The 23261-nt window shown below is 41.2% G+C and overlaps 4 protein-coding genes and 1 long non-coding RNA gene across 9 annotated transcripts in view; all 5 read left to right on the top strand.

Annotated features, from left to right (window-relative positions):
• LOC121880482 (mucin-5AC-like) overlaps positions 1–5317 on the top strand; it is a 31973-nt gene extending 26656 nt beyond the window's left edge. For 3 of the 5 annotated variants that reach the window (XM_042387691.1, XM_042387690.1, XM_042387689.1), the window contains one exon: positions 112–4230. In XM_042387691.1, coding sequence (XP_042243625.1) covers positions 112–2625 — 2514 coding nt within the window. In that variant the 3' untranslated portion in view covers positions 2626–4230. Of the gene's footprint in view, positions 1–111; positions 4231–5161 lie in introns of those variants that run through there. The other 2 variants (XR_006091549.1, XM_042387692.1) reach the window with 2 other exon arrangements.
• An 8123-nt stretch (positions 5318–13440) lies between these two features.
• On the top strand, positions 13441–15840 carry LOC121853095. Its single transcript, XM_042347031.1, has 6 exons — positions 13441–13604; positions 13775–13914; positions 14130–14309; positions 14768–14873; positions 15223–15398; positions 15601–15840. Exons 1-6 carry the CDS (start codon positions 13481–13483, stop codon positions 15838–15840), a joined length of 966 nt encoding a protein of 321 aa, XP_042202965.1. The 5' UTR covers positions 13441–13480.
• A 1208-nt stretch (positions 15841–17048) lies between these two features.
• On the top strand, positions 17049–18082 carry LOC121853102. The gene is made up of 4 exons (XR_006086267.1): positions 17049–17186; positions 17279–17432; positions 17654–17788; positions 17975–18082. It is a non-coding gene; the product is annotated as an uncharacterized LOC121853102 (long non-coding RNA).
• A 517-nt stretch (positions 18083–18599) lies between these two features.
• LOC121853094 lies at positions 18600–20430 on the top strand. The gene is made up of 5 exons (XM_042347030.1): positions 18600–18803; positions 18893–19110; positions 19752–19902; positions 20142–20220; positions 20418–20430. Exons 2-5 carry the CDS (start codon positions 18946–18948, stop codon positions 20428–20430), a joined length of 408 nt encoding a protein of 135 aa, XP_042202964.1. The 5' UTR covers positions 18600–18803; positions 18893–18945.
• On the top strand, positions 20428–23155 carry LOC121853101. Its single transcript, XM_042347041.1, has 7 exons — positions 20428–20533; positions 20872–21000; positions 21103–21290; positions 21623–21844; positions 22039–22202; positions 22420–22602; positions 23035–23155. The coding sequence occupies exons 1-6, from the start codon at positions 20441–20443 to the stop codon at positions 22533–22535; spliced, it is 912 nt and encodes a 303-aa protein (XP_042202975.1). The 5' UTR covers positions 20428–20440; the 3' UTR covers positions 22536–22602; positions 23035–23155.
• Positions 23156–23261: the final 106 nt, after the last annotated feature.

Genomic DNA, 23261 nt, shown 5'->3' with positions numbered 1-23261 from the left:
TTATTATAAGTTTATGGTTGAAAGTAAAAAATTCTTGCCCCAGGTGTTGACGATATAAGAGCGGTCGACCTCCAGGTGTTGTTGTTATACTTGACTGAGGTGTTGTTGCAGGTTATGGTGAAGACGGTGAGGATGAGTCAGGGGAGCTCTGAGGTGGAGTTGTGGGGCGGCACTGGTGGACTCTACTGTGTGGAGACGGAGGACGCCGCGTTCCACTTCATCAAGGCGGCGGTGGACCCCAACACTAGCGTGGAGGAGAGTGACGGCGACACTAAACCCGGCATCATCACTGAGCTGCTCTACCAGATGGACACCGGGGAGAACACCACACCTACCACCGGGGCTCCCAGACGGCGACGACCACCTTCTGAAGTAGAGGAGGTCGAGGAGAGTTCTTCCCCACGTCGACGCCGCCCAGAGCCTCCAGAAGAGCAGAAGCCAGTACAGAGCTCCCCCATGAGGAGGCGTACGGGAGCGGAGGCCTCTCTAAAGGTGCCGGAGATCCCCTATGTGAGGAAAAGGTCTCCTCCAGCTGATGATCAGAAGACCCCAGAAGCTCCACCACTATGCAGGAGACGCGAGAGCACCGAGACGTCCTCCAGGAAGACCTCAGCGGAAGAGTACAAGCCGGAGAGTTTCTCCACTAACAGGTGGAGAACGAGGACCAGGGAGACCGAGACCGAATACAAGAAGTCGCCGGTGGAGGAGTACAAACCTTCAAGCTTCTCCACTAACAGGTGGATCTCCAGACCGAAGGAGGACAAGACAGGCACCGAGAAGACAACCTCCGACACCTCGTCTTACACCAGCCAGAAGAAAACGACGGAAGAATATAAACCTGAAAGCTTCACCTCCAACAGATGGAGGACGAGAAGCAAAGAGGAAGGCACCGATACTAAAAAGACTCTCGACGTCAGCCGTAAGGCGTCTACTGAGGAAACCAAGCCGGAGACTGATAGATGGAGAAGTAAACCACAGGAGGAGAAGAAAGACACGCCGTTTGGTGTGCGGAGATACTCCAAATCTGATGAATCGACAGTCACACACCCGTTCATGCGACGACGCGAGTCCAAGGACACGAACGCAGAAATACCCTTCTACCTCCGTCCACGACCGTCGCAGTCGGAGGAGACGAAAACGACGACAGGCAGCGCTTACAGCAGGAGCAGATGGGGGTCGTCCGCAACCAACTCCATCGCTGCCAAGGAAGATAAGCCCTCGACAGACACAACATCACGTAGCAGGTTCCTCCGTTCCAGCGACAGTATTAGTTCTCCCTCACTCCGTTCCACCGGGTCCTCCACCCTGTTCTCCCGTTACGGGTCTGCTCGAGACACCCCCCTGTCCCGGACGCGTGATACGTCCCTCTCCCGTTACGGAGGCTCCAGCGGTAGCAGTTACCTCAGCAGCAGGTATGAACCTGCTACCTCAGCAGGCGGAACAGATACAAATAGCTCTGATAGTAGTGTTAGTAAGTACACGACTACTCCATCCACCGGAGCTCAGTCTACTAGCTCTAGTAGTTACAGTAGAAGGTACAGCTCCTCGTCAGCTCCCCCAGGCGGGTACAGCAGTAGGTATGACTCCTCTGCTTCGTCTGGAAGTGGTTTAAGCGGAGTTACAAGCAGGTACACCATACCAGCAGCCGCCAAGGAGCCAGTTAGGTACACCTCATCAGTACCCATCAGGGAGCCAGTCAGGTACGGTACATCTACCTTGGGTTCTAGCAGTAAGTTAGCTGCGCTTAGCGCTAAGTACGGTTCTTCCGCTGGTTCTACCAGTACCTCAAGTGGCATCAGTAGGTACGGTACTTCCACCTCGGGTTCTGGCAGTAACTTAGCTGCTCTTAGCGCTAAATACAGTCCTTCTGCTGGTTCTTCTAATACATCAAGTGGAGTAAGCAGTAGATACGGTACTTCTGGTTCTAGCGATACCTCGAATGGCTCTAGCGCCAGGTATGGTTCACTGTCTTCCTCTACAAGTGGTCCTAATAGGTATGGTTCAACTACATCTACCAGTGGTTCAGGTAGCGTGTTGGGTAGTACTAAGTATGATTCATCCTCCGCTACTGGTAGATATGGTTCACCAGCTCCCACATCAAGCAGGTATGGTTCACCTGCTCCTACTAGTGGCTCATCCAGTAGTTATAGCAGCAAGTACGGTCTCTCAGCCCCTGCGGGCGGTTCTAGTACACTAGGTGGTAGCAGTAGATATGGTTCCCCAGGCCCTACAACAAGCAAGTACAGTTCTCCTGCTCCCACAACTAGCAGGTACAGTTCTCCTGCTCCCACAACTAGCAGGTACAGTTCTCCTACTCCTACTAGCAGTACTGGCCTAATTACCAGATACGGTTCTTCTGGCCCGGGTAGTGATTCTGGCGCCAAGTATGGTTCAGGAAGCACTTTAAGCTCTCTGAGAACCTCGACGAGTGGGAAAGACTGTGATCTATGTCCAACCAGTAGAACCAACAGATATGGTTCTTCTACAACTTCTACTCGTGCTTCGTCGCCAGTCACAGCAGGGAAGTACTCCTCCGCCGAGAATAGCAGGAGCAAGTGGGATAGTGACGGAGGGAGAGGTAAGGGTGACGGTGAAAGTGACGGAGGCGACAGTGGGTCATCTTAGCTACTCACATTGATCTGTCGCGTTCGTTAACTTAGAAACGTGATAATGATGATATTATTATATACCACTTGTACAAACGTTAAGACATTGGCTAATCTTTCTTTTCATGTTATTTTTTTCCTCTGGCATTTAATTCCCATAATAATGGCGACTTTTCCCTTCATGTATAGTAATTTTCTTCCCTAGCAGTGATGACTTTCTACCCTAGCAGTGATGATGACTTTTCCCTAACAATTGTAATTTTCTTCCCCTACAATGGTGACTTTCTTCCCGAGTAATGACGACCTTCTTCCCTTGCTGTGTAAATGAACTTTGTCTTTTCTTGTACACGTATGGGTCCCGCCTCGGTTAAACTCACACACCTGTTCTTTATTTTTTAACTATTTCACAAAACAAAAGACTTACAAATTATAGATATTTCAGATAATTTAAAGACGGTACAGTTATGCGAAGTCAATGGACTTTAGGGTAATTTTCCCGCCATTATATATGTTTATGGATAGGTTTATGCTTATTTAGAGGCAGAGAAAATATAACTAGGGTAAACAAATATAGGCAATCATTAATAATTCACTAAGGTTGGAATTTGGTTCTTGTTGTCTAGTAAAAGGGAAAGTTAAAAGCGATGATTTTCTTCACTGCCCACTGTTTACGTGCAGTTATTCATAGTTTTATTCATTATTTATGTTAGTTTAGGCCAGGATGTATACCGGTAGTGATCGGAACATCAACAGTTAACTTGTGGTCTCTGTAATACTGTAGAAACTTAATTTATCTAGTTATTGTTTGTGTTTACATAAATAACTTCTGCTACAGCTCAGTAGATGGCAAAGTTTGTGAGTTTAACGCTGAGTTTAAATGTAAGTGACTACTTATTACTAAGATATTTTCCAAGGGTTAAGTTTTAATTATTTCACAATATATCACATATCAACAGTAACTTTATGAATATTTATACTTAACACTGTCAGTGTGGGATGAATCACAAGTGTTTTAAGAGTTTTAAGTCAAGTCCAGTAATCTATTGTCTTAACGACCGTGTATATATACAAACTTTTCCGGTAAATTTGATTAGTAAAGGGAAACATAAATCATGACAATTTAGTGGAAATGTCAGAAGACGATATTATTCGTACAATACCATGAACAGTTTTATTGTCAATGGTTAGATACAGCATGTCACATCCATTAGTGTGGCGACGTAAAGTACAGCTGATGCATTTGGTCTTATTTTATTAACATTGGGTAACTGGCTGACACAAGTGACCTATTCGTTTATTTGAAAGCCATGACTAGGTTACATCACATTGGCTGTTGCCACTTGTAAAAAAAAAGGTTCACAATTAAAGTAATTTGTTCTCCACAATATCAAGAGCAATGTTCTCACTAATACACTAAACCTCTAGACCTGTTTTATTCTCATTAATCAAGTTACTCTCACAAATGTGGTTAAAGTTTTTTTATCATCATATATACACCAATAATTTACTGTATCATCTAAATTTGTTATGTAGTAAGTCATTAATGTCTGTGAATTATTTGTTTGTGAGGAAGGACTGTCAGGTCAACCTTGTTCTTACGTCTTGTATAAATATATACAACATGGCAAAGAGCTTTCATTCTCCAGTTAACACACGACCGACTGTTGCATGGTTGACTTTCTATCATTTACACTTAACATGAGGCTGTAATAAAAGTGTGTAGGGGTGACTGAGGTTAATACTTGTTGGGTAAGACTTATAGACATAAGATATAACTGATTTACTTCCCAATTATATTGCTAAGACACAACTATAGATATTATGTGTGTAGTTCACCTGAAATAATCACATCTGCTCTGTGTTATATAGATAATATTAGTAAGAAATATAAGTACATATGGCAAGTCATCAGTAGACGAGATAGATTATAATAATGGTAGACAACAAACAACACCGTTTCAATACTTTTATTTATTTTAGGAAACTTGACAGTATTTGGGAATCATTAACATGGATAAATAATAAAAAATATATACCATGATCAGTGTCAACATGAACGTATTATTATTTTGGGGGTTATACATGGGACTTCAATTCATTACGTTGTGTTTACTGTTTTTTTTTATGGATTTAGTATCTTGGCCAGTTACTGAACTTCTGCTGCTTCTGATTTTGTTAACCTTTTATTCATTTACTTCCCGCTTCTTTTTGTTCCCGTTTTTGTCTCAATACTCTATACGTCTGCTTCTTGTAACCTTCTTTTATATACATTTGTTTTTTAATTGTATTAATATTATTTTTATATAATTGATTTAATTTCTTCATATCTTATTCATGCATGAGTCTGAGGTTTAAGTCTGATATTTGCATAACTAGTCTGACTATTTATAACCAGTCCAACCTCATCCATATTATTTATCTAACTTTTTATTTGATTTTATTAACAAATATAAAAATGCTTTTCTTATATCAATAATAATTTCAGTTTCCAGTACTTTATTTTAGCTTAATTTATGGCTTTTTTAAACTAACGATAACTTTTTGTTCTGTTGCAGATATAGGTAAACACAAGAGGATGCCAGGTGTGTGTTAACTATGTAGACACTTCCCTCACGTGAGAGATAACTATGTAGACACTTCCCTCACGTGAGAGATAACTATGTAGACACTTCCCTCACGTGAGAGATAACTATGTAGACACTTCCCTCACCTGACAATGTAGGAATTTCCTCACTTGAGATAATTCTAAACATTAATACGTCAACAACTCATCAACACTATACTAGTCTTGTGTTGCTATGACCGCTTGTCCGAATTACATCTTTATTGTTCTTCAAGTTTTTACAACATTACTTAAACAGCTGGTAATTATATAAGACTAACCAATGAGCGAAATTGATTGAAAAAAAATATAAACACCGAATTTTCACTAATATATTATAGTAGACACTGTTGTAGCTTGTGGGAATATGTTAAAAATTTTATATTTTAAAAATAAACGTTACCAGAACCCCCGGTATATTAAACTGAAAGAACTTACTCTGATATGGTGAAATTTGAGGCATTTCTGGACGTGAGATGATGTGGCCGCATCATCGCTAAAGAGCCCGGGCGACGGGTTCCACAATAAATGATCATCATATCAGAACTCACTGATTAAAATAATGGAAGAAAATAAACAGTCTCTATGTAAAATAACAATGTCGTGAGCTTTAAACAATTGAAGAGCCTCTTTGTCTTTACCCCTAAATTCACAAACTGCCCCGGGCGCGGGTAAAGACCCTCAGCCTAGCACGGCCTCATTACCGCTCCTAGGCGGCTAATTATATATGAGACGAACAATTTCCACAATATATGATTATCATACAGAACTCACTGATAGAAATATTGTAAGAAAATAAACAATAATAAAATAACTTGCTCATGGGTTCGTCCTATTTATTAACCAAACAGCCAAACTATTCACCAGTATATATGTTGAACTACTTATTATAAATGGTCAGGTCAGAGGTCAAAAAATAAATAAAGAAAGCGAAAGAGTAAGTGAGATATGGATGGTAATTACAGTATAATTTAGAGAACAGAACTACAGTGTTTGTTGAGTCATACGCCAGCGTGTAATCTTCATCGTCGACCAGCAAAACACTTTCCCGTCTCACCACCCAGGGCAGACTCTCCTATTAATTATTCTACTATAACACCAGCTGTCTTCTAGAGGATCAAGAGCTGTTTAACTCAAGAAGATCATAAACGTCAGGAAGGATATACTATATACGCTATCATCTCATACCACTTTACACTGAGCTGGATTCATAAGGGTTCGTACGGAGTTGTATGAAGAATGTGCTAATTCACTTCATCTAAAACACACATTCACAAATTACATACACAACTATCAAAAGTATACGGTCTTTCTATACCTTAACTAGACACATTCACTTATACCAGGTAGGAGACAAAATTAACAAAACAAATTCCAAAAGATTCTGTTTGTTTATCATATCTGGCAACAGTTGTTAAGTGATCTTTTCTAGTTAATGTCGAGTTAGCGGAAAATTTTTATACAACTATACACGTTAGTATTTTTCGTGTATACATAAAGTTTAATTTTGGATAAATACACTTTAGATAAATAATTGCATCTATAGAATCACATAAATTGTTATATTTGTTTTATGTTGAGAATGTGTACTTTAGATTCAGTTCAAAACTCCTTGTGTGGTGGTGTGAGCGTCAAGCTACTGTGTGAAGTGAAGAAACTATACAGGACTAAGTTCTGACTCACATATTCACCAAGGAGCAAAGTTTGCCTAATACAACACAAACATTTTAAGGCTTTTTTTATTTCTCTTTATTATAACTGCCAAGGTTATTAACCTCGTGTGGTATACAGTTTCTACAACCGACAAGTAATATTGTATTCAAGATAATGAAAATTTTTGTTTTATATTTATGAGTTCAACTGCCAGGGTTATTAAGAGTCTCCACTTAGCACCGCCTCAGTCTTCTGTACACAAATACCAAATCATTTTGAGAAGTTTTTAGGATCATTAATAGGCCTATAGTTATTTTAGATCTCTATTACATTCAGTCAACTATTCCCTTTAAAAACTGTTATTAACTGACAAATGTATTTTAAGTTATAATTTTGTGTGAATGAGATTTTTAACTTAAGTTTCACCACAAAATGCTGATTATAAACTGAGGAAAATAAATAATATCTAACATACAGGCCAGAGGAGTACACTCACCGAAAAGGTTTTGTTTTGTGAAGTATGAAATGTTTCTTGTTTGTACGTTTAAGGTATACAATATATTGTTGACTTGTATCAAATATTTTATTGCTGAGTTAGAACCAGCGACCCTGGGCGACTTTTATAAATCACTAGCAACTCTACGGACTTGGCGCACCCACATTCAACCACTTAATTTACCTTGTATAAAAAAATCATTTACATAATAACTAGACCACATAGTTCTATCCAAACTAATATGTTTTACTTATAAATATACATGATAAATAATGTACAATATTATAAAATGTGCCAATACTTTTTTTAGACGTTGTTGACAGTTTGTTAATAATGTGTATAGTTACCCATGACGCAGAATACTACATCAAGTGTGTATTATTGTATAAAAACTATACATATGTTTTGTTAATTATACATACATACATATAACCCAATGGCTTCTTATTAACACGACTTACCCTCTCAAAATGTACACTTAGATGTACCTGTATTCAATATATTAATAATTTACATAGGGATTGTCAAGCAGAGAAACATGGCATTTGGAAAAACTGTACATTAAAAAAAATAGGAGACACAGAACTTGACATAAAAGATAAAAAAAGGAAGAATGTAGACGGGTTAAAAAAGTTTACTCCAAAGAAGAAATGTAAGAAAATGGATGATGACTAAACTGCAGGGAAATGTAGAAAAAGATAATAAAATCAATGAGAAAACGACGACATAGATGGTAATAATTATCTCCTGTTTAAGTCAAATGAAATAAAAGAATAAAAAACAGATTGTGTAGAACAGCATAATGATAATGAGTAATTGGAGGAACCAAAGATTAGACAAAAGAACTTGAAGCAGCTGTGATGAAAACAAAAGACGATAAGTTCTGTGGGTTGATCAAGTTCAAGTACTGATATGAATCTTAACTGGATGGATGGCTCAGTGGTGAAGCTGCCGGAAACATCTCAGCGGCCATATTGGATCTCATTTGTTTCCCATACACTTCAGATGCTAGAGATATCCCACCCTTCATTGTACTCCAGACGATTGATTGCGGACCTGCTGCTAAATGCCTGACTCAACAAACCAAGATCAACGTGAAATAAAAGAGAAAGGATTAACTTTCCATAGGTAAGCAAATCTGATATACTTAGGATCGGGAAGAATGAGGCATATCTAATTCAATCATTTCAGTACCATTCTATTACTGTGATTATTTGGTATTAAGTATTTCTAGGAAAGATATGGGTTGGGCTATTGTTTGCGTTAAAAGGTAACTATGAATATTAGTGAATACCCCCCAGACCTAAACTCTACAGATAATTAGCACTAGAGCGTGGATGATACAATATATATTTCGATCATCCGATGAAAACCCTTGGATATACTACACTAAACTATAAAAATTTACATATATCCTGTATATAACTTTTGACCTTAGTGATACATACAAAAAAACATGTACAATAAGAATTAGTGATATAAAAAAATGCAAATCTATAGAGGTGCGTGGCGTGGCTGGAGGTCATGATGAGAGGACTCCGCGCAGCAAGGAATTAAGACTACAGAAGTGCGTGTTGGCTAAAGTAAATAGTTCCCTGGCTCTTCTCTTCCTGACTGATCCAGACACTCCCTCAGAACACCACCGGACACGACTGTGGCGGTGTGTGAGTCTGCTGGTCCACTGAAGACTCTGTCCTCCTGAAGGCAACTTAAATTTATAATATTCAGTCGAGGAGCTCAGGAACACTGCATCGAGAAAATCCAAGAAAATTGACGCTAAGGCCGCCATGGCGAGGCTCAACACCGTAAGTCTGAGAAACATGGCATTTGGAAAAACTGTCTGAGTATTTTTTGAAATTATATAACTCGATTTAGTGTTTTTCATTTTATATCACTATTATTCTACTGTCACTTCGTTATATCACCTGTGTTACTGTTTTCCCATTTTATATCACTTGTTTGTACTTTTATTTCATGTTATTTCACTTATACCTGTGTTATATTTTTACTCAACATAATCAACTGTTTCTGCTCACTATTTCACCATTAACTCACTGACATATCTCGCAATTTCACTCGTACGTTTACAGGGGCTTGTCATATAAACATTCCACAAATCATTACAATGTGATATTTGTGTTAATTTTGTTTTAATTTGATTCCATAGTGTGTATACTATTGCGAGTTTCCTTCTGCCTAATGTAAAGACACACAGGGATCCCACGCTGCACGAAACTGAACGTACATGTACTGTACGTAGTCACTCGTAATCTTTCGTTCGTTGTGTCACGTTTTCCATTATATTTGTCTTACTTTGTTAACAGTTTTCGTTATTCACACTTTAATATTAAACCTGAGGATGACTTATGACTACAACTGTATATTTAATTCTTACAAGTGATCGCGGTCACCTTCGTGCCCGGTGAAAGTTTGAATGCTCGTTCTTGGCTAGCGTACAGCGAATGAGGGTGCGCCAAGTCCGTAGACTTGCATGGTTAATTAGGGTGCGCCAAGTCCGAAACTTGCATCGTTTTCCAGTGTAAATAAAATTTTTAATTAATGCCTTTCTAAAGAAAACATTGACATGGGACCAGGTTTGTTCCACTCTACGAATTTTTTACCATTTTTCCATCAAGTTTGAAGAAAAACGATTGTGCTGTTTCGGCTGCCCAGAACAGATACACACACTGACAGACACACGGCTAGTCCTATAATATATTAGATTATGAGATGTAGGTTAGGTGAAATCAAGTTTAGGTTAGGTTATGACCCCATGGTAGAATAGGTGAGATAACTTAAGGGCTTAGATTAGGCAGGATAAGGTTAGGTTAGAGGTTGTGTTAGGTCGTGAATGTTAGGTTGGGATAAATAGGGTTTTATTAGGTTAGATGAGGTTGAATAAGAGTAGCATTAGGTCAAGTCTTATAAAGGCTGTGTTAGGCCTTGTTAGGTAAGGTCAGATAAAAGGTATGTTAGGTCTTATTAGGTCAAGTTTTATAAAGGCTGTGTTAGGCCTTGTTAGGTAGGTTAAATAAAGGAGTGAAATAAAAGTAAATAAGGTTTGTGTCAGGTAATGTTAACTTAGCGCTGTGATAAGTGCATTGTTGGTTACCTGCTGTAATTATTTCTAGATATTCCTGATAGTGGTGAAACATGTATAGAAGTCTGTGAAAAATATTTATTCGTTATTTAATATGTGTGTGTGTAGAGAGAGAGAGAGAGAGAGAGAGAGAGAGAGAGAGAGAGAGAGAGCCGTCTTACCAGCTCCTGTGTTGTCTCTTCCTCAGGGCGCCCGAGGGTTGCTTGTGCTGCTGCTGTTCACCTGCCACGATGCTGTTGGTAAGTTGTTCTTTGGTTGATGAGTTTACTATAGTTTGCTCTCGTGGTGATGAGGAAGCAGGCTCGTTACATTACAGTTTATATGACTGGTTTAAGTGTTTGGTAGTTTGCCATCCATCATAATATATGTTACAGCGCACCCTGTATGATTCTGTCGTCACCTGGGAATTACTGTACCTGTACTTTATACCTGTATTTATTGGCCCTACTTGTATTTATACAGTATTTATGAAGAATGGTTGATAATCGTCTACGCCCTACTGTACTAAAGGTATAGCTAAGGCACAACAATGCGGCCCCTCGTCTCTCTTGTTTATTTCACAAAAAAATCATTGTAGCCACTAACACTGTCCACAACTTCTTAACTAACGTCTGTACAAGTTTTGGCTACATTGAATCAGGCCAATATATATATATATATATATATATATATATATATATATATATATATATATATATATATATATATATATATATATATATATATATATATAAAATTGTAGTAAAGTTTAAAGAAGTATCAATACGGAACACTTTGGTTAATTACAAAAGTTTGTGTTGAGAAGAAGGAAACACTAGTGCATGATAACCCTCGTCACTTCATATATATTTTGTACCTACGAAGGTTTTTTTTTATTATTACTAATATGACTATGTGGTGTACGTTACATCTAGTCTCCGCAATTTACACTGTTATATCCTTACATACACATAGTATCTCTCCTCACACAGTACTTTTAGTTTTAGATGTACACAATTTGAGTAATCCAGCCTAGGACTTTTTGATGACGTCACGGGGTTTTATAGATATAAAACATTATCAGATAAAGTAGCGCGCCCCGTGGCCGGGCAGTGTTCTAACATGGACAGAGCTTCAGGTTAAGTGCGACCTTACTGTACGGTAGCGGTGAGGTAACCGAGCGTGGACTGCTTATAGTAATGTTAATAACTTGTTTAAAGAGTGAGGGAGGCTCCAATATTGTGTGGGGAGGTTCTAATATTGTGTGGGGAGGTTCCAATATTGTGTGGGGAGGTTCCAATATTGTATGTGGGGGAAGGTTCCAATATTGTATGTGGGGGAAGGTTCCAATATTGTATGTGGGGGAAGGTTCCAATATTGTATGTGGGAGTGACAATATCGTGTTAGTAAAAATACATTGCTACACATTCTTCTTACTAGACGTCATTATTTTGCAGTAAAATAAATGAACCCCGTTTGTTGATTTTTAATATCAGATTCATGAACAGAGTCAGGCAATTTGTTATAATTACACACACACGCGCCAGTACTGTGTGCGAGTAGCAGTATTTTTCAATTGTATATTTATATCTCTGTATATTCTCGCTTCTTGGACGTCAATTACAGCAGAAAGTGTTTACATTCAATATCACGTCCCTGGAGTGAGTCAGGGCAGGTGCTCTTAATTATAATGTTCGTTAAAAGGTACTCTGTTCACCACACCTGTCCAGCTCACCTGTTTGTTGACCTTAACTAAATGTCAAAGGTGGTGTCGTGTAGTGAAGGTGTTAATGACCTTCTTTGTTGAAGCGTAGTGATACATTAAAAACATCATCACATATGAAGTAATTAATATAGATTGAGTTTATTGACTAAAAATTAAAATGTAATTATGATGCAATACAGTAAACAGAACACACGTTAAGTACACCTGTGGCATGGAGTCATTCAATTCGTTTTGGTAATTAAATTCTACACCGGTAGCGTGGCAGAATTTCTTATGTTTGATTCCAATAGGTTTTCAAGCAGGAAATTAATAAATATCTCTTTTAAGTAGCAAAAATATCTTTATCTAATGAGTAGAATGTGAAGATAATACCAAGGCTGATGGGGAAGGCGATGAGCTCAATATTAACATCACTAAGAGCGCACACAACCTCCTGGTCATTACTGTCAAACTGAGACCCATCTCCCCAATAACTCTGTCAAGGCTTCGAAAATATATCGTGACACGGTAATAGTCCTCGGCACTTTGAACTTGGGGAACATCCACTGACCCTCCTATGAGTGCTTGCAGGCACCGTGAAGGCTTGGTTCTTTGTGGTCTCGCATCACTTGGTGGTTGTGTGTACAGGTGATTATGATTGGTGGATCTGTTTCCGGCTGTATCACTGTCAGGATAAATATTAAACAAACTAAAGGTAGATTTATTATAATAATAAACTATTCATTGTTTTTTAGATCATGAGAAGTTTCCAAATGTTCGTATATTTGCTTAAATCATGAAGAAAATTTGACCTGGGAATCTTGTGGCAGCCCTCGTTGTAGTCGAGTTGCTTATTCAGTAATATAATTTCTTCACGGTCCCCACTAATCCTGCATTTAGTTTACATCAAATTATCATTATTAATTTGTCATGACATTTCCTGACATTCTTAGAATTTTAGTTGAAATTAGACCATTTTTTAATATATAAATTTTAAGAATATTGTATTGTCAATCATTATTATGTGATTTGGGTTATAGAAGCTTTTATTACTTCCAAATAGAATTTAAAAACATTGTGTTCACTTTTTGGGCATAAAATTGTTTTAAACTTTACATATAGACATTTTGAAAAATAATGCTACATTAAAAAATAATTTATTTATTTTTTCAAAATATATCAAATACAAAGACGATTAAAAATCCAATAAATAAAAGGAGTCTATTATTTCTACCATTATCAATTGTTATGTCTATTAATTATATATCTACATCCGGTCATCTCAACAGTGGAGGGTCAATCACTGGGCTGCTACGAAGACGACTTGCTGACCCCGGCCATGACCCACACGACCATCAACTTTGACCTGACCTCACCCAGCGCTAAGAAGTGTCAGGACGCTTGTCTCTTTGATGGCTTTATCTACGCTGGGGTGGCCGAAGGTTATCTGTGTCTCTGTGGAGGTGAGTTCTGTCTGTCTGTCTGTCTGTCTGTGTCTGTCTGCCTGCCTGTCTGTGGCTGTGTATATATATGCATGTGTGTACCTGTGTAATTTGAGTTTGAGACTATAGTAGTAGTAGTAGAAGTAATAATAACGTGTGTGTGTACCTCTCTGCCTTACCTCCTCGTACAGACAACAAGGGGTCGTCTGTGAGCTCGTCGTGTAGTAAGGCGTGTGTGGACGGCCAGGGGTGTGGTGGAGAGGACCCCATACACCACAGTGTTTACCAGGCAGGGGGTGACGTTACCTTCTCCCTCACCGCTACTGTACAGGTGAGAGAGAGATAGTTTCTGTCTGTGTCTTTGGCTGTCTCTGTGCCTTCTGATGTTGTTCATCCACGTTATCTTATACACAGTAACAATAAATAAAACACTTGAGTTCACCCACAAAAATAATATAATTCACAATAAAACGAATAAAACACACACACACACACACACACACACACACGTACGTACAATAAATCACAGCATCCCGTTTTCTTCAGGACAAGGCCATCGACGTGTCCCTGGTTGGCCTGACCCCTGTGGCCACGTACCAGGTGCACCTAGTTGGCCTCAGTCCCGCCTTCAACGTGGCACCTGGAACCCTTACCACCTCCCTAGTGCTGGAGAACTACCTCATACCTGGCTCATTCCTTCTGTCAGGTGTGTGCTATAACTGTCGGGTGTGTGTTTACCTTATAACTGTCAGGTGTGTGTCTTCCTTATAGCTGTCGGGTGTGTGTGTCTACCTCCCGACAGACACACCTACACATCTCATTAACATTTGATAATGATCGGTGTGTGTGTGTGTGTTCCAGTGACCTCATGGGTGACCGGAGCCCCGCACGTACACACAGAGGTGACCAGCCTGAATGTTACCTACACCGGTGACCTGCTGCTGGAGGTGCTGTGTCCCCTGGTGAGTAGTGGTGGTGAGTGGTGATGAATGATAGTAGTTATGAGTAGTGATGAATAATGATAATGCCAATAGGCTCAACAGTAGGAGCAAATGGGCGTAACTATTACAGCAGCACTTCTTCTTTGTTCAATAATAACTCCGACATCACAACAAGATCTCAGCCGTATAATAATTTAAATAATACTTGATTTCAATAATAGGAACACAATATGTGTACTGTAGGTGGCTGAACCAGACGTCGAGTACTACTGCAACGTGTCTGTGACGGCACCGACGGGAAGGATCATGTCAGCGTCCTTCACTGATTGGTTTACTTTCACGCCCACAGGTAAAAAAAATTGTCTTTACACTCTTATTCTGTCTTTACTCTGGTTTCTTCTTATTTTTTTAGTTTTATCTTGTTTTGTTTCATTTCCTTAATACTGTACACCTTTAATATGTACTTATGTTCTAAATTATCTTCATATCTCCTTATTACACTTTAATTCTTCAATTTATCTTAAGACTTATCTTTGTAGCGTCTAAGGTCATTATCCGGGACGAGGATCACTTATTATTATTATTATTATTATTATTATTTTTCAAGATTCATAAACAAATCAATTATAAAAGGGAACCTAGACCTAACTAAGCTATACCCATCCTTAACGTAACCTGACCTGTGATGATGGTGACAGCCGTGGCAGAGTTCACCAAGGTCGGTGACGTCCCACCACAGGACTACGGGGCTATAGACTTAGTATCAGTGACCGACGTCCAGGAGATAGTCAAGATCAACTCCCCCATCACTGTGATCGGCTACGTCAGGGCTCTCGAAGTATACATCACGCAGATAGATTCCTTCGTCTTTAAGGTTTGTGGACACGATTCTCTGTTATTTTTCTTACGTATTGTTAATTTTTCTCAACCAGACAATGGCTGACACCTTCCTCTCCCACAATGATGTCTTCACCTCATAAATGTAACATACTATAAGTGGTCAATATTTCATTAGTAATGTTAAAATATAAAACTGTACCATTGTTAAAACACTATCATTGTGTCCTCTTCCTCAGATATACAGACCAGAGTGCACAACAGGGGAGTTCTGTCTTGAGCTTAACGGGTGTACGGACAGCTGCCCTTACACACGAGAGGACAGTGTGTACTCTTGCCCCTCCTCGGAGCTCTTGTGTACACTCAATGGAATGTGTGCCGAAAACGACATCGTGGGAGAATGTGTAGGACCTCAAGGTAGTGTGCTGGGTCATCTGATGTTTGTGTTGTGGAGGTGTAGGAAGGTCCTCATGGTATAGTGTAGTGGAGGTGTAGGCAGGTCCTCGTGGTATAGTGTAGTGGAGGTGTAGGTCCTCATGGTATAGTGTAGTGGGGTCATTTGTGTAGCCCATGAAGCCAATTTGCATCATCACCGTCGTCCTAATCTTACTAGAAGCTGCCGAGCGCCAAACATAGGAACATAAGAAAATAAGGAGTCTGCAATAGGCCGGTTGGCCTGTGCATGGCAGCTCCTGTCGAGAGTTACTACCACTCTCTATCATCCATGAATCTATCCAGCCTCCTTTTGAAACTTTCCAGAGTTCCCGCATTTACTACAAAGTTGCTAAGCTTGTTCCACTCGTCCACCACCCTATTTGTGAACCAGTTCCTTCCTATCTCCCTCCTAAACCTAAACTTATCCAACTTGAATCCGTTGCTCCGAGTCCTATCCTGCTCGGATATTATAAGAAGTTTGGAACCAATAACGATATGTGATAGTATTGTTTTGTTTAATGTAGTAAAGCATCTCTAATTTTATGTAGAATATCACATTATCGTAATTAAATTGATGATGGGTATGTGGTTTTGAAGATAAAAGATACATAATAATCCTAGAAAAGTTCAAAACTCACTTGTACAGTATTTAACTACAAGAGAAACGAAACAACATATTTGTCCTGTGTACCAGAAGCTTCAGTAGTTTCCCTTAACAATATTTTTATAGCAAGTGGAATAATCAACAGAAATCATATATACAGATGAATAATAACCTTTTGACGAACTTTCCCAATACTCACCTGATTTACCCACGGGGAAGATGGGGGGAATATAGTGGTACAAATAACTATTCTGGCCCCACTGGTAGGGTGGGTGGGGCGCCTCATACCTCTTCTGTATATGAGACGCTGAGACTTAGGTCATCTGAAATCTATAGCCCTCAACTTATTTCACCTCGTGATTAAACACTAATGCTACTTGGGGATTAGGCTGGGTTAAGTTACCAGTAAGACAGATTAGGTTAGGTTAGCACTAGGTTAGGTTAAATTATCATTATGTTAGGTTAGGTGAAGTTATTGTTATGTTGGGTTAGGTTATCATTAGGTTAGGTTATGCTAGTCTAAGTTCGCTTTGGTTAGCACTAGGCTAGGTTAGGTTAGCATGGGGGGGGGAGCTAATGTTTCTCTCAAACACTCGGGGAGATATACAGTAGTTATATCCTGTAACAAGTAGTTCTCCTTACAGCCGCCCATACCTGGCCTGCAGTACCGTACTACGAGGAGGTCGGGGCGGTGGTGGTCTCTGTGGGTTATCAGTTTATCGAGCTGGCCGACATCGAGGTGCTGCCAGGTGATGTGTTCGCTGTGGAGGGACCCGTTGGCAGGAGGTAAGGATGGTGGTGGTGGTAGTGATAATGATTATGATGGTGATGATGAGAACTGGTAATAATGATGGCGATGGTTATTATTATTATGACAGGTTGTATGAGGGACCAGGGGGAGACCAGGTAGACGGGGTCCTCACCAGCCACCACTACTACATCTCTGTGGTGGTGAGAGAGAAGGTGTACTTCAACCTCTTCCACACCTGTACAGAGATACTTGTCGACACCGAGCTGCAGGTGGCTGACCAGGTGAGTGTACCAAGCCCGCACAGATACACCACACCTGTATACAAACACACCATACCTGTACACAAACACACCACACCTGTACACAGACACACCACACCTCTACCAACTCTGCATCATACTATCACACCTGTGTTCTACGTGTACCATACTTGTACTGCACCTGTATGGTTCATAGGCCATCAGTGCACCACACCGCCACTAACAGCTGTACCTCCCGCCAGTACCCAGTCTCAAGCGTCCAAGCCTCTGACCAGACAGCGTGTGAGAGGAACATAACAGACGTGGCTGTGAGCGCCCCAGCCAGTAACAGACACCTTTAACAGCAACCTTAACCTTCGCTCTCCCTTCTATGTCAGGTATGTTGCATAGATCTGTGGCTTAATTAACTCACAGGTATGGGTAGCTACTTATGTATTAGGATATTTAATTTTAAGGTAATAAAATGGCGGCGAAGGTGTGGCTATTGGGGGAGGCTGGAGGCCACGTTTAAATAAAGTAGTAGAGTAGTAAGTGATCATTATAGGTGACACTCTACATTGCAGGTCAGACTACAGCTTCACCTATACCGTCACCTTCACTGTGGCTGGACCCATCACCGTCAACTTCACCTATTCACCTGATTTTGGCCAGTTTGACACCTTGGTGGATACAGGTGAGTGTGGTAGGTGGGAGAGAGGAGAGTTGTAGTTATTTTGGTTCTGGTAGGTGGTAGTATGGTTGTTGTAGGTGAAGGTGCTGTTGATGGTGGATAGATAGATATAACTTGCATCTTACATCAATGTGCTTCAACATGAGGCACCTCCTCCTCCCCTTCATGCCTAACTACTGGTGAAGAAACCATGACGGCCATGGAGCGTGGTTTAACAGACGCAGTGTACTTGCACCAATCAGGTGAGAGAATGGCAACTGGGACGGACGACAGCCAATCAAGACGTTGCTGCCGTGAAATTACCCAGAATTCCTTCTCCTACCATGGACGTAAATACTCCCGGACAAGGAAATATTAGTCATACGGGAGTAATTCAGTTTTTATTAGTTGGACGCTTGTCCTAGAGATGGAGCTGGTGTGTCGGCTGTGTTACATTTTCACACATAAACATTTGTATATGGTAAACGTCTATCTGCGCGTGCGTCTTACACTTCACGTTCCACCATCTCCAGGAGACTACCCGGCGGTGTCAGGTCCACACTCCCTGACGAAGGAGGTGCTGGTGGCAAGGGATGGTGTGTACACGGTGAAGGCGGAGGCGAGTAACCAACACAACGAGGTGACTGACCCTGTGTTCGCCTCCTGTACCTTATTGCTCCATCACCCTGTCCTTGATTCGTGGTCCATCCCTCCTATTCTCGCCTTCCTCGTCCCCTCTACCGGTAAGGCTATAACACCTACCTTAATGAGCTTACTTAACCAGGTGTTGAGAGAGAGGATTTAACCATACAGGTGTTCTTGCCTCACACAGTACCTCGGGTAATCTTCCAATACGCTACACCTGTGGACTTCCCGACCAACGCGATGGCTGAGGTGATCTGGGGGGACGGGGTAGTGGAGTCGCTGCCCTTCATCCACCCGAACGGCGACTTCCAGCCCGTCTTCAACCACACCTACGTCAACGCCGGCACATACCAGTTCTCAGCCTTCGTTTTTAACCACGTGTCTGACCACAACTTTACTAGTGAGGTCAGTCGTGGTGGTGAGTTGTGGATCCAAGGGTCTCTCTCTCTCTCTCTCTCTCTCTCTCTCTCTCCAAACTAAAGAGTCTTACCACGAATACGGTCACATGAAGATTAGGCGTCCCTGTTTATTTCACCTGATTAAACACCCTAATATGCATAACCTAGCATGACCTAAACTAACCAAACCTAACCTAATTCCATCAAATCTAACCTAAACCTCAGCTTGTATAACATTACCCAACATAACTTGCTCTAACCTAACCTAACCTAACCCGACACAATCTAACGTAATGTAATCAAAGGTAACAATGTGTAATCTAACTTAACCTACCTTTAACCCTTTGAGGATGACGTCTTAATCCTCCACCACTCAAAGGGTTAACCGGTAAGGTGGCTAATCATCAGGTGATCCCAATGACAACTACTCGTATCTAAAGGTGTACAAATTTTATACGATTTAATTAGGTTAGTTAAAATCCACATAAATACCTTGTAAAATTATTTAAATCACACACCTGCACCAAGAGACTACCTCACTACCTTATACTGTGTGTGTGTGTGTCTGTGTGTGTGTGTGTGTGTGTGTGTGTGTGTGTGTGTGTGTGTGTGTGTGTCATGGTCTCTCACTTCTCCCCGGCCTTACAGATAGAGATAATCCAAGAAATAAAAGATTTTGAGATCGAGTTAAAGTTCTACATGAGACAAGATTCGGACGAGACCAGAGACGGATATGGGGAACTTAGGAACATGTTTCCCCTCGACAAGAACGTCACTTTCTTCCCTGTCATGTCTAGCGGTCAGTGTCACTTTCTTCCCTGTTATGTCTGGTGTTCAGTGCCACTTTCTTCCCTGTTATGTCTGGTGTTCAGCGTCACTTTCTTCCCTGTTATGTCTGGTGTTCAGTGCCACTTTCTTCCCTGTTATGTCTGGTGGTCAGTGCCACTTTCTTCCCTGTCATGTCAGCGGTCGGCCATTTTCTTCCTGTTATGTCTAGCGGTCAGTGCCACTTTCTTCCCTGTTATGTCTGGTGGTCAGTGCCACTTTCTTCCCTGTTATGTCTGGTGGTCAGTGCCACTTTCTTCCCTGTTATGTCTGGTGGTCAGTGTCATCCATGGTAAGTCCCTGTACTCTAATTTTCCTCAAGACCAATTTCCTTTACTCTTGTGTTAAATTAATCTCTGGTTCTCATAGTTAATAGTATCTGGTGTTAAGTGAACGTATCTAGTTAAGGTAGAGTGTAACTTTCATGTTTGCTTGTCTTAATTAACGAGTTAGATTCAGTAAGTGACTTTCAACTTGTTTGCTCTTCAGGTACGGTGGATAAGTACATATTGATGAATGCCACCACTGGCGAAGAAATTCTCACCTACCTTGTGGAAGATAAGTTGAATCCGACAACCAAGTCTTTCAACTTCTTCCATGGCGAGGTAGGTCTGGTTAGGTTAGGTTAGGTTAGGTTAGGTTAGGTTAGGTTAGGTCTGGTGTGGTTAGGTTAACTTTGTTTGAGCTAGGTTAGGTTTATTTAGGTCAGTTTTGGTTAAGTTAGGTTAGGTTAGATTAGATTCACTTAGTTTTAGTTAGGTTAGATTAATTTAGGTTTAGTTAGGTTAGGCTAGATTAGGTTAGGTTAGGTTAGGTTAGGTTAGGCTAGATTAGGTTAGGTTAGGTTAGATTTATTTAGTTTTAGTTAGGTTAATTTTGGTTAAGTTAGGTTAGGCTAAGTAAAGGTTAGTAGTTGCCCTGACGTGTTTGTGTGTGGCCGCAGGAAGCCGTGCTGGAGATGACGATGTTGGCCATTAACCAGTTTGAGGCCGTGCCCTTTAACTTTACCATAGAGATCGTTGGTATGATCCGGGGTCCTATAATCGACGACTTTTCCATCGTTACTGACAAGGTGGGTGTTGTGTGTGTGTGTGTGTGTGTGTGTGTGTGTGTGTGTGTGTGTGTGTGTGTGTGTGTGTCTGTCTGTCTCTCTAACACGACAACTGGTTCACAGGACGAGCTGAAGCACTTCCAGGTATCCTTCGAGTCCCTGGGTGGAGGGACGTGTATAGCGGTCCACTGGAATGATGACAGTGACCTGGCGACCTACGGCGCCCCTGAGGACTGCACCACACACTTTTCCTGGGGCAACCACGTCCACAGCAAGATCGACATAGTGATGAACATAACACACACTTACGGGTGAGAGAGAGGGGGAGAGATAGATAGAAATATAGATTGAAGAGAGAGATAAAGAGATAGAGAGAGAGAGCAAGGGATAGAGAGAGAGGATTAGTACTGTACAGTTAAAGTTACATTAGGTTAAATTGTTAAGGGCTGAGTGGATGCAGGACTCGACTCCTGTCTTGAGGATCACTGGTTTGAACCTTAGGCACCTGTAAGCCACCCAACTGTGAATGGTTGCTTGAATTTAAGGAAGGTGAAGGTTGATCATACCCCAGACAATATCATACCTCAAGTTAAGTTTATGTTGGTATATTGATGTGTCGTAAACTGGCAGCCTCCCCCCACAGGTCGTACGGCACCTACACCGTCATCATGATCGCCAAAAACAAGATAAACTCGGTGCAGGATTTCCTCAAGTTCGTGGTGACCAGTGTGCCTTGTGCCCCACCCAGGCTCACCCTCGTTGACCAAGTCCTCTTCTTCGCCAACGCTCACAAGGTGAAGCGGGCAGAAGACAACACCCTTCAGGCCAGGGCATCCATCAACTGTGAACTCACCTACCGTACCCGGTGAGTCACTTGACCCACCGTACCCACTAAGTCACCTGGCCTACCTGTGACCAGACTTACCATACCCACTAATTCACCTGGCTTCCTCACCTTATTATCCCAATTAAACAAACACAAAAAACATGTGTGTATGACCCCATCTCTCTGTGTCTGTCTGTCTGTCTGTGTTCCCTCATCATCTCTCTGTGCTTCAGGATGTGGTGGAGGGTGATGGAGGTAGACAGCTTGATGGGAGAGACGTTGAGGGAACTGACGGTGAGAGAGGTGGTGCCTTCCTGGAACATATCTCAGTTCACCATCCCAGCCAGGTTTCTTCCTTATGGCTACTACAAGCTGGTCTTCCTTATCACCATGTGGGGTAATGATGTCTCTTATCTTTCTATCTCTCTTTGTCTCTCTGGTTATCTCTCAAGTGTGTCTCTGGTTATGTCTCCTGTTATCTCTGTCTCTCTTGTCATCTCTCAGCAATTCTCCATCATGATGTTGTCTTTTCTCTCATTAAGCTTCAGTGTCTCTGCATTTATCTTAATCCCACATCACAAGTTTCTGTTTCAAGTATCTGTGCGTAATTCCAGACCCCGAGGTGTTAGGGCCGGATCTGCCTTCGAGAAAAAGCATACACACACATCCGGGTGGTGGGATCTCCCCTGACGGCCATATTGCTGAAGGACGGCGTCAACCGCGTCAGTAGAGGTCCTGCCCAGATGGTGTCCTTCCAACCTCTTGTACACTCTGTCGATCCTGATGTAACTGATCAAGTGAGTCGATCTCTCTTTCTTTCTCTTGCTTTCTTTTTTCACTTTCTTTCTTCATAGGTGAGACACAGGTGGAAGAGGTGGGTCTTTTTTCTCTCTCTTTCTACTCTTTTCCCAGGTGAACCTCTGAACCCTTGGATTATCTAAAACGAGCAACACTGATATGTACTGTAGAAAGAGAGAGAGAGAGAGAGAGAGAGAGAGAGAGAGAGAGAGAGAGAGAGAGAGAGTATTAGAATGGAGGGAACTACAATGGCCCACACTAAGAAGTCCCATTTACACCCAACCCAGGCGCTAATTTGCCGTAACCTTACCCTTAGCGAGGTCAGGTAAAATACGAAAGAAAGAAACAGAAGATAAACTCCTTCTTTTTCTCTCTCTCTCAGTGTCTCCATACATCAATCTCTGCCTCTCACCTGTGTGTCCTTACTGCAGGTGTTCCAGGTGGGGCACTGGAGGTGTCGGCAGCTAGGAGAGGAATGGCCACTACCTCAAGAAGACATACCTCATCCTGTCAGCCCTCTAGGACCTCTCACCACCGGCTGCTTCGGCTACGGCCCAGGTGAGCTACTTTGCCAAGATCGGTGGCTGAGGTGAGGAGATTATCTCATGTTTTTATCTTATTATTATTACTTTTTTTTGTGGGGGGGGGGTGAATGAGC

This window comes from Homarus americanus, unplaced genomic scaffold, assembly GCF_018991925.1.
Source record: "Homarus americanus isolate GMGI-L3 unplaced genomic scaffold, GMGI_Hamer_2.0 scaffold15794, whole genome shotgun sequence".
NCBI classification, from domain to species: Eukaryota; Metazoa; Arthropoda; class Malacostraca; order Decapoda; family Nephropidae; genus Homarus; species Homarus americanus.
Note: the sequence above shows the minus strand (reverse complement) of the source record. Positions and strands in the feature narration are given on the sequence as shown.

Bases quoted from the DNA above. Each gene is read 5' to 3' on its own strand.
- LOC121853094 (XM_042347030.1), top strand. From the start codon at position 18,946: ATGGCTGAGGTGATCTGGGGGGACGGGGTAGTGGAGTCGCTGCCCTTC. The intron at 19,111-19,751 runs GTCAGTCGTGGT...CCGGCCTTACAG, and splicing joins ACCACAACTTTACTAGTGAG to ATAGAGATAATCCAAGAAAT. The intron at 19,903-20,141 runs GTCAGTGTCACT...TCTGGTGGTCAG, and splicing joins CTTCCCTGTCATGTCTAGCG to TGCCACTTTCTTCCCTGTTA.
- LOC121853095 (XM_042347031.1), top strand. From the start codon at position 13,481: ATGACCCACACGACCATCAACTTTGACCTGACCTCACCCAGCGCTAAG. The intron at 14,310-14,767 runs GTGTGTGTTTAC...TGTGTACTGTAG, and splicing joins GTGTGTGCTATAACTGTCGG to GTGGCTGAACCAGACGTCGA. The intron at 15,399-15,600 runs GTTTGTGGACAC...CCTCTTCCTCAG, and splicing joins TAGATTCCTTCGTCTTTAAG to ATATACAGACCAGAGTGCAC.
- LOC121853101 (XM_042347041.1), top strand. From the start codon at position 20,441: ATGAATGCCACCACTGGCGAAGAAATTCTCACCTACCTTGTGGAAGAT. The intron at 20,534-20,871 runs GTAGGTCTGGTT...GTGTGGCCGCAG, and splicing joins TCAACTTCTTCCATGGCGAG to GAAGCCGTGCTGGAGATGAC. The intron at 21,845-22,038 runs GTGAGTCACTTG...TCTGTGCTTCAG, and splicing joins GAACTCACCTACCGTACCCG to GATGTGGTGGAGGGTGATGG.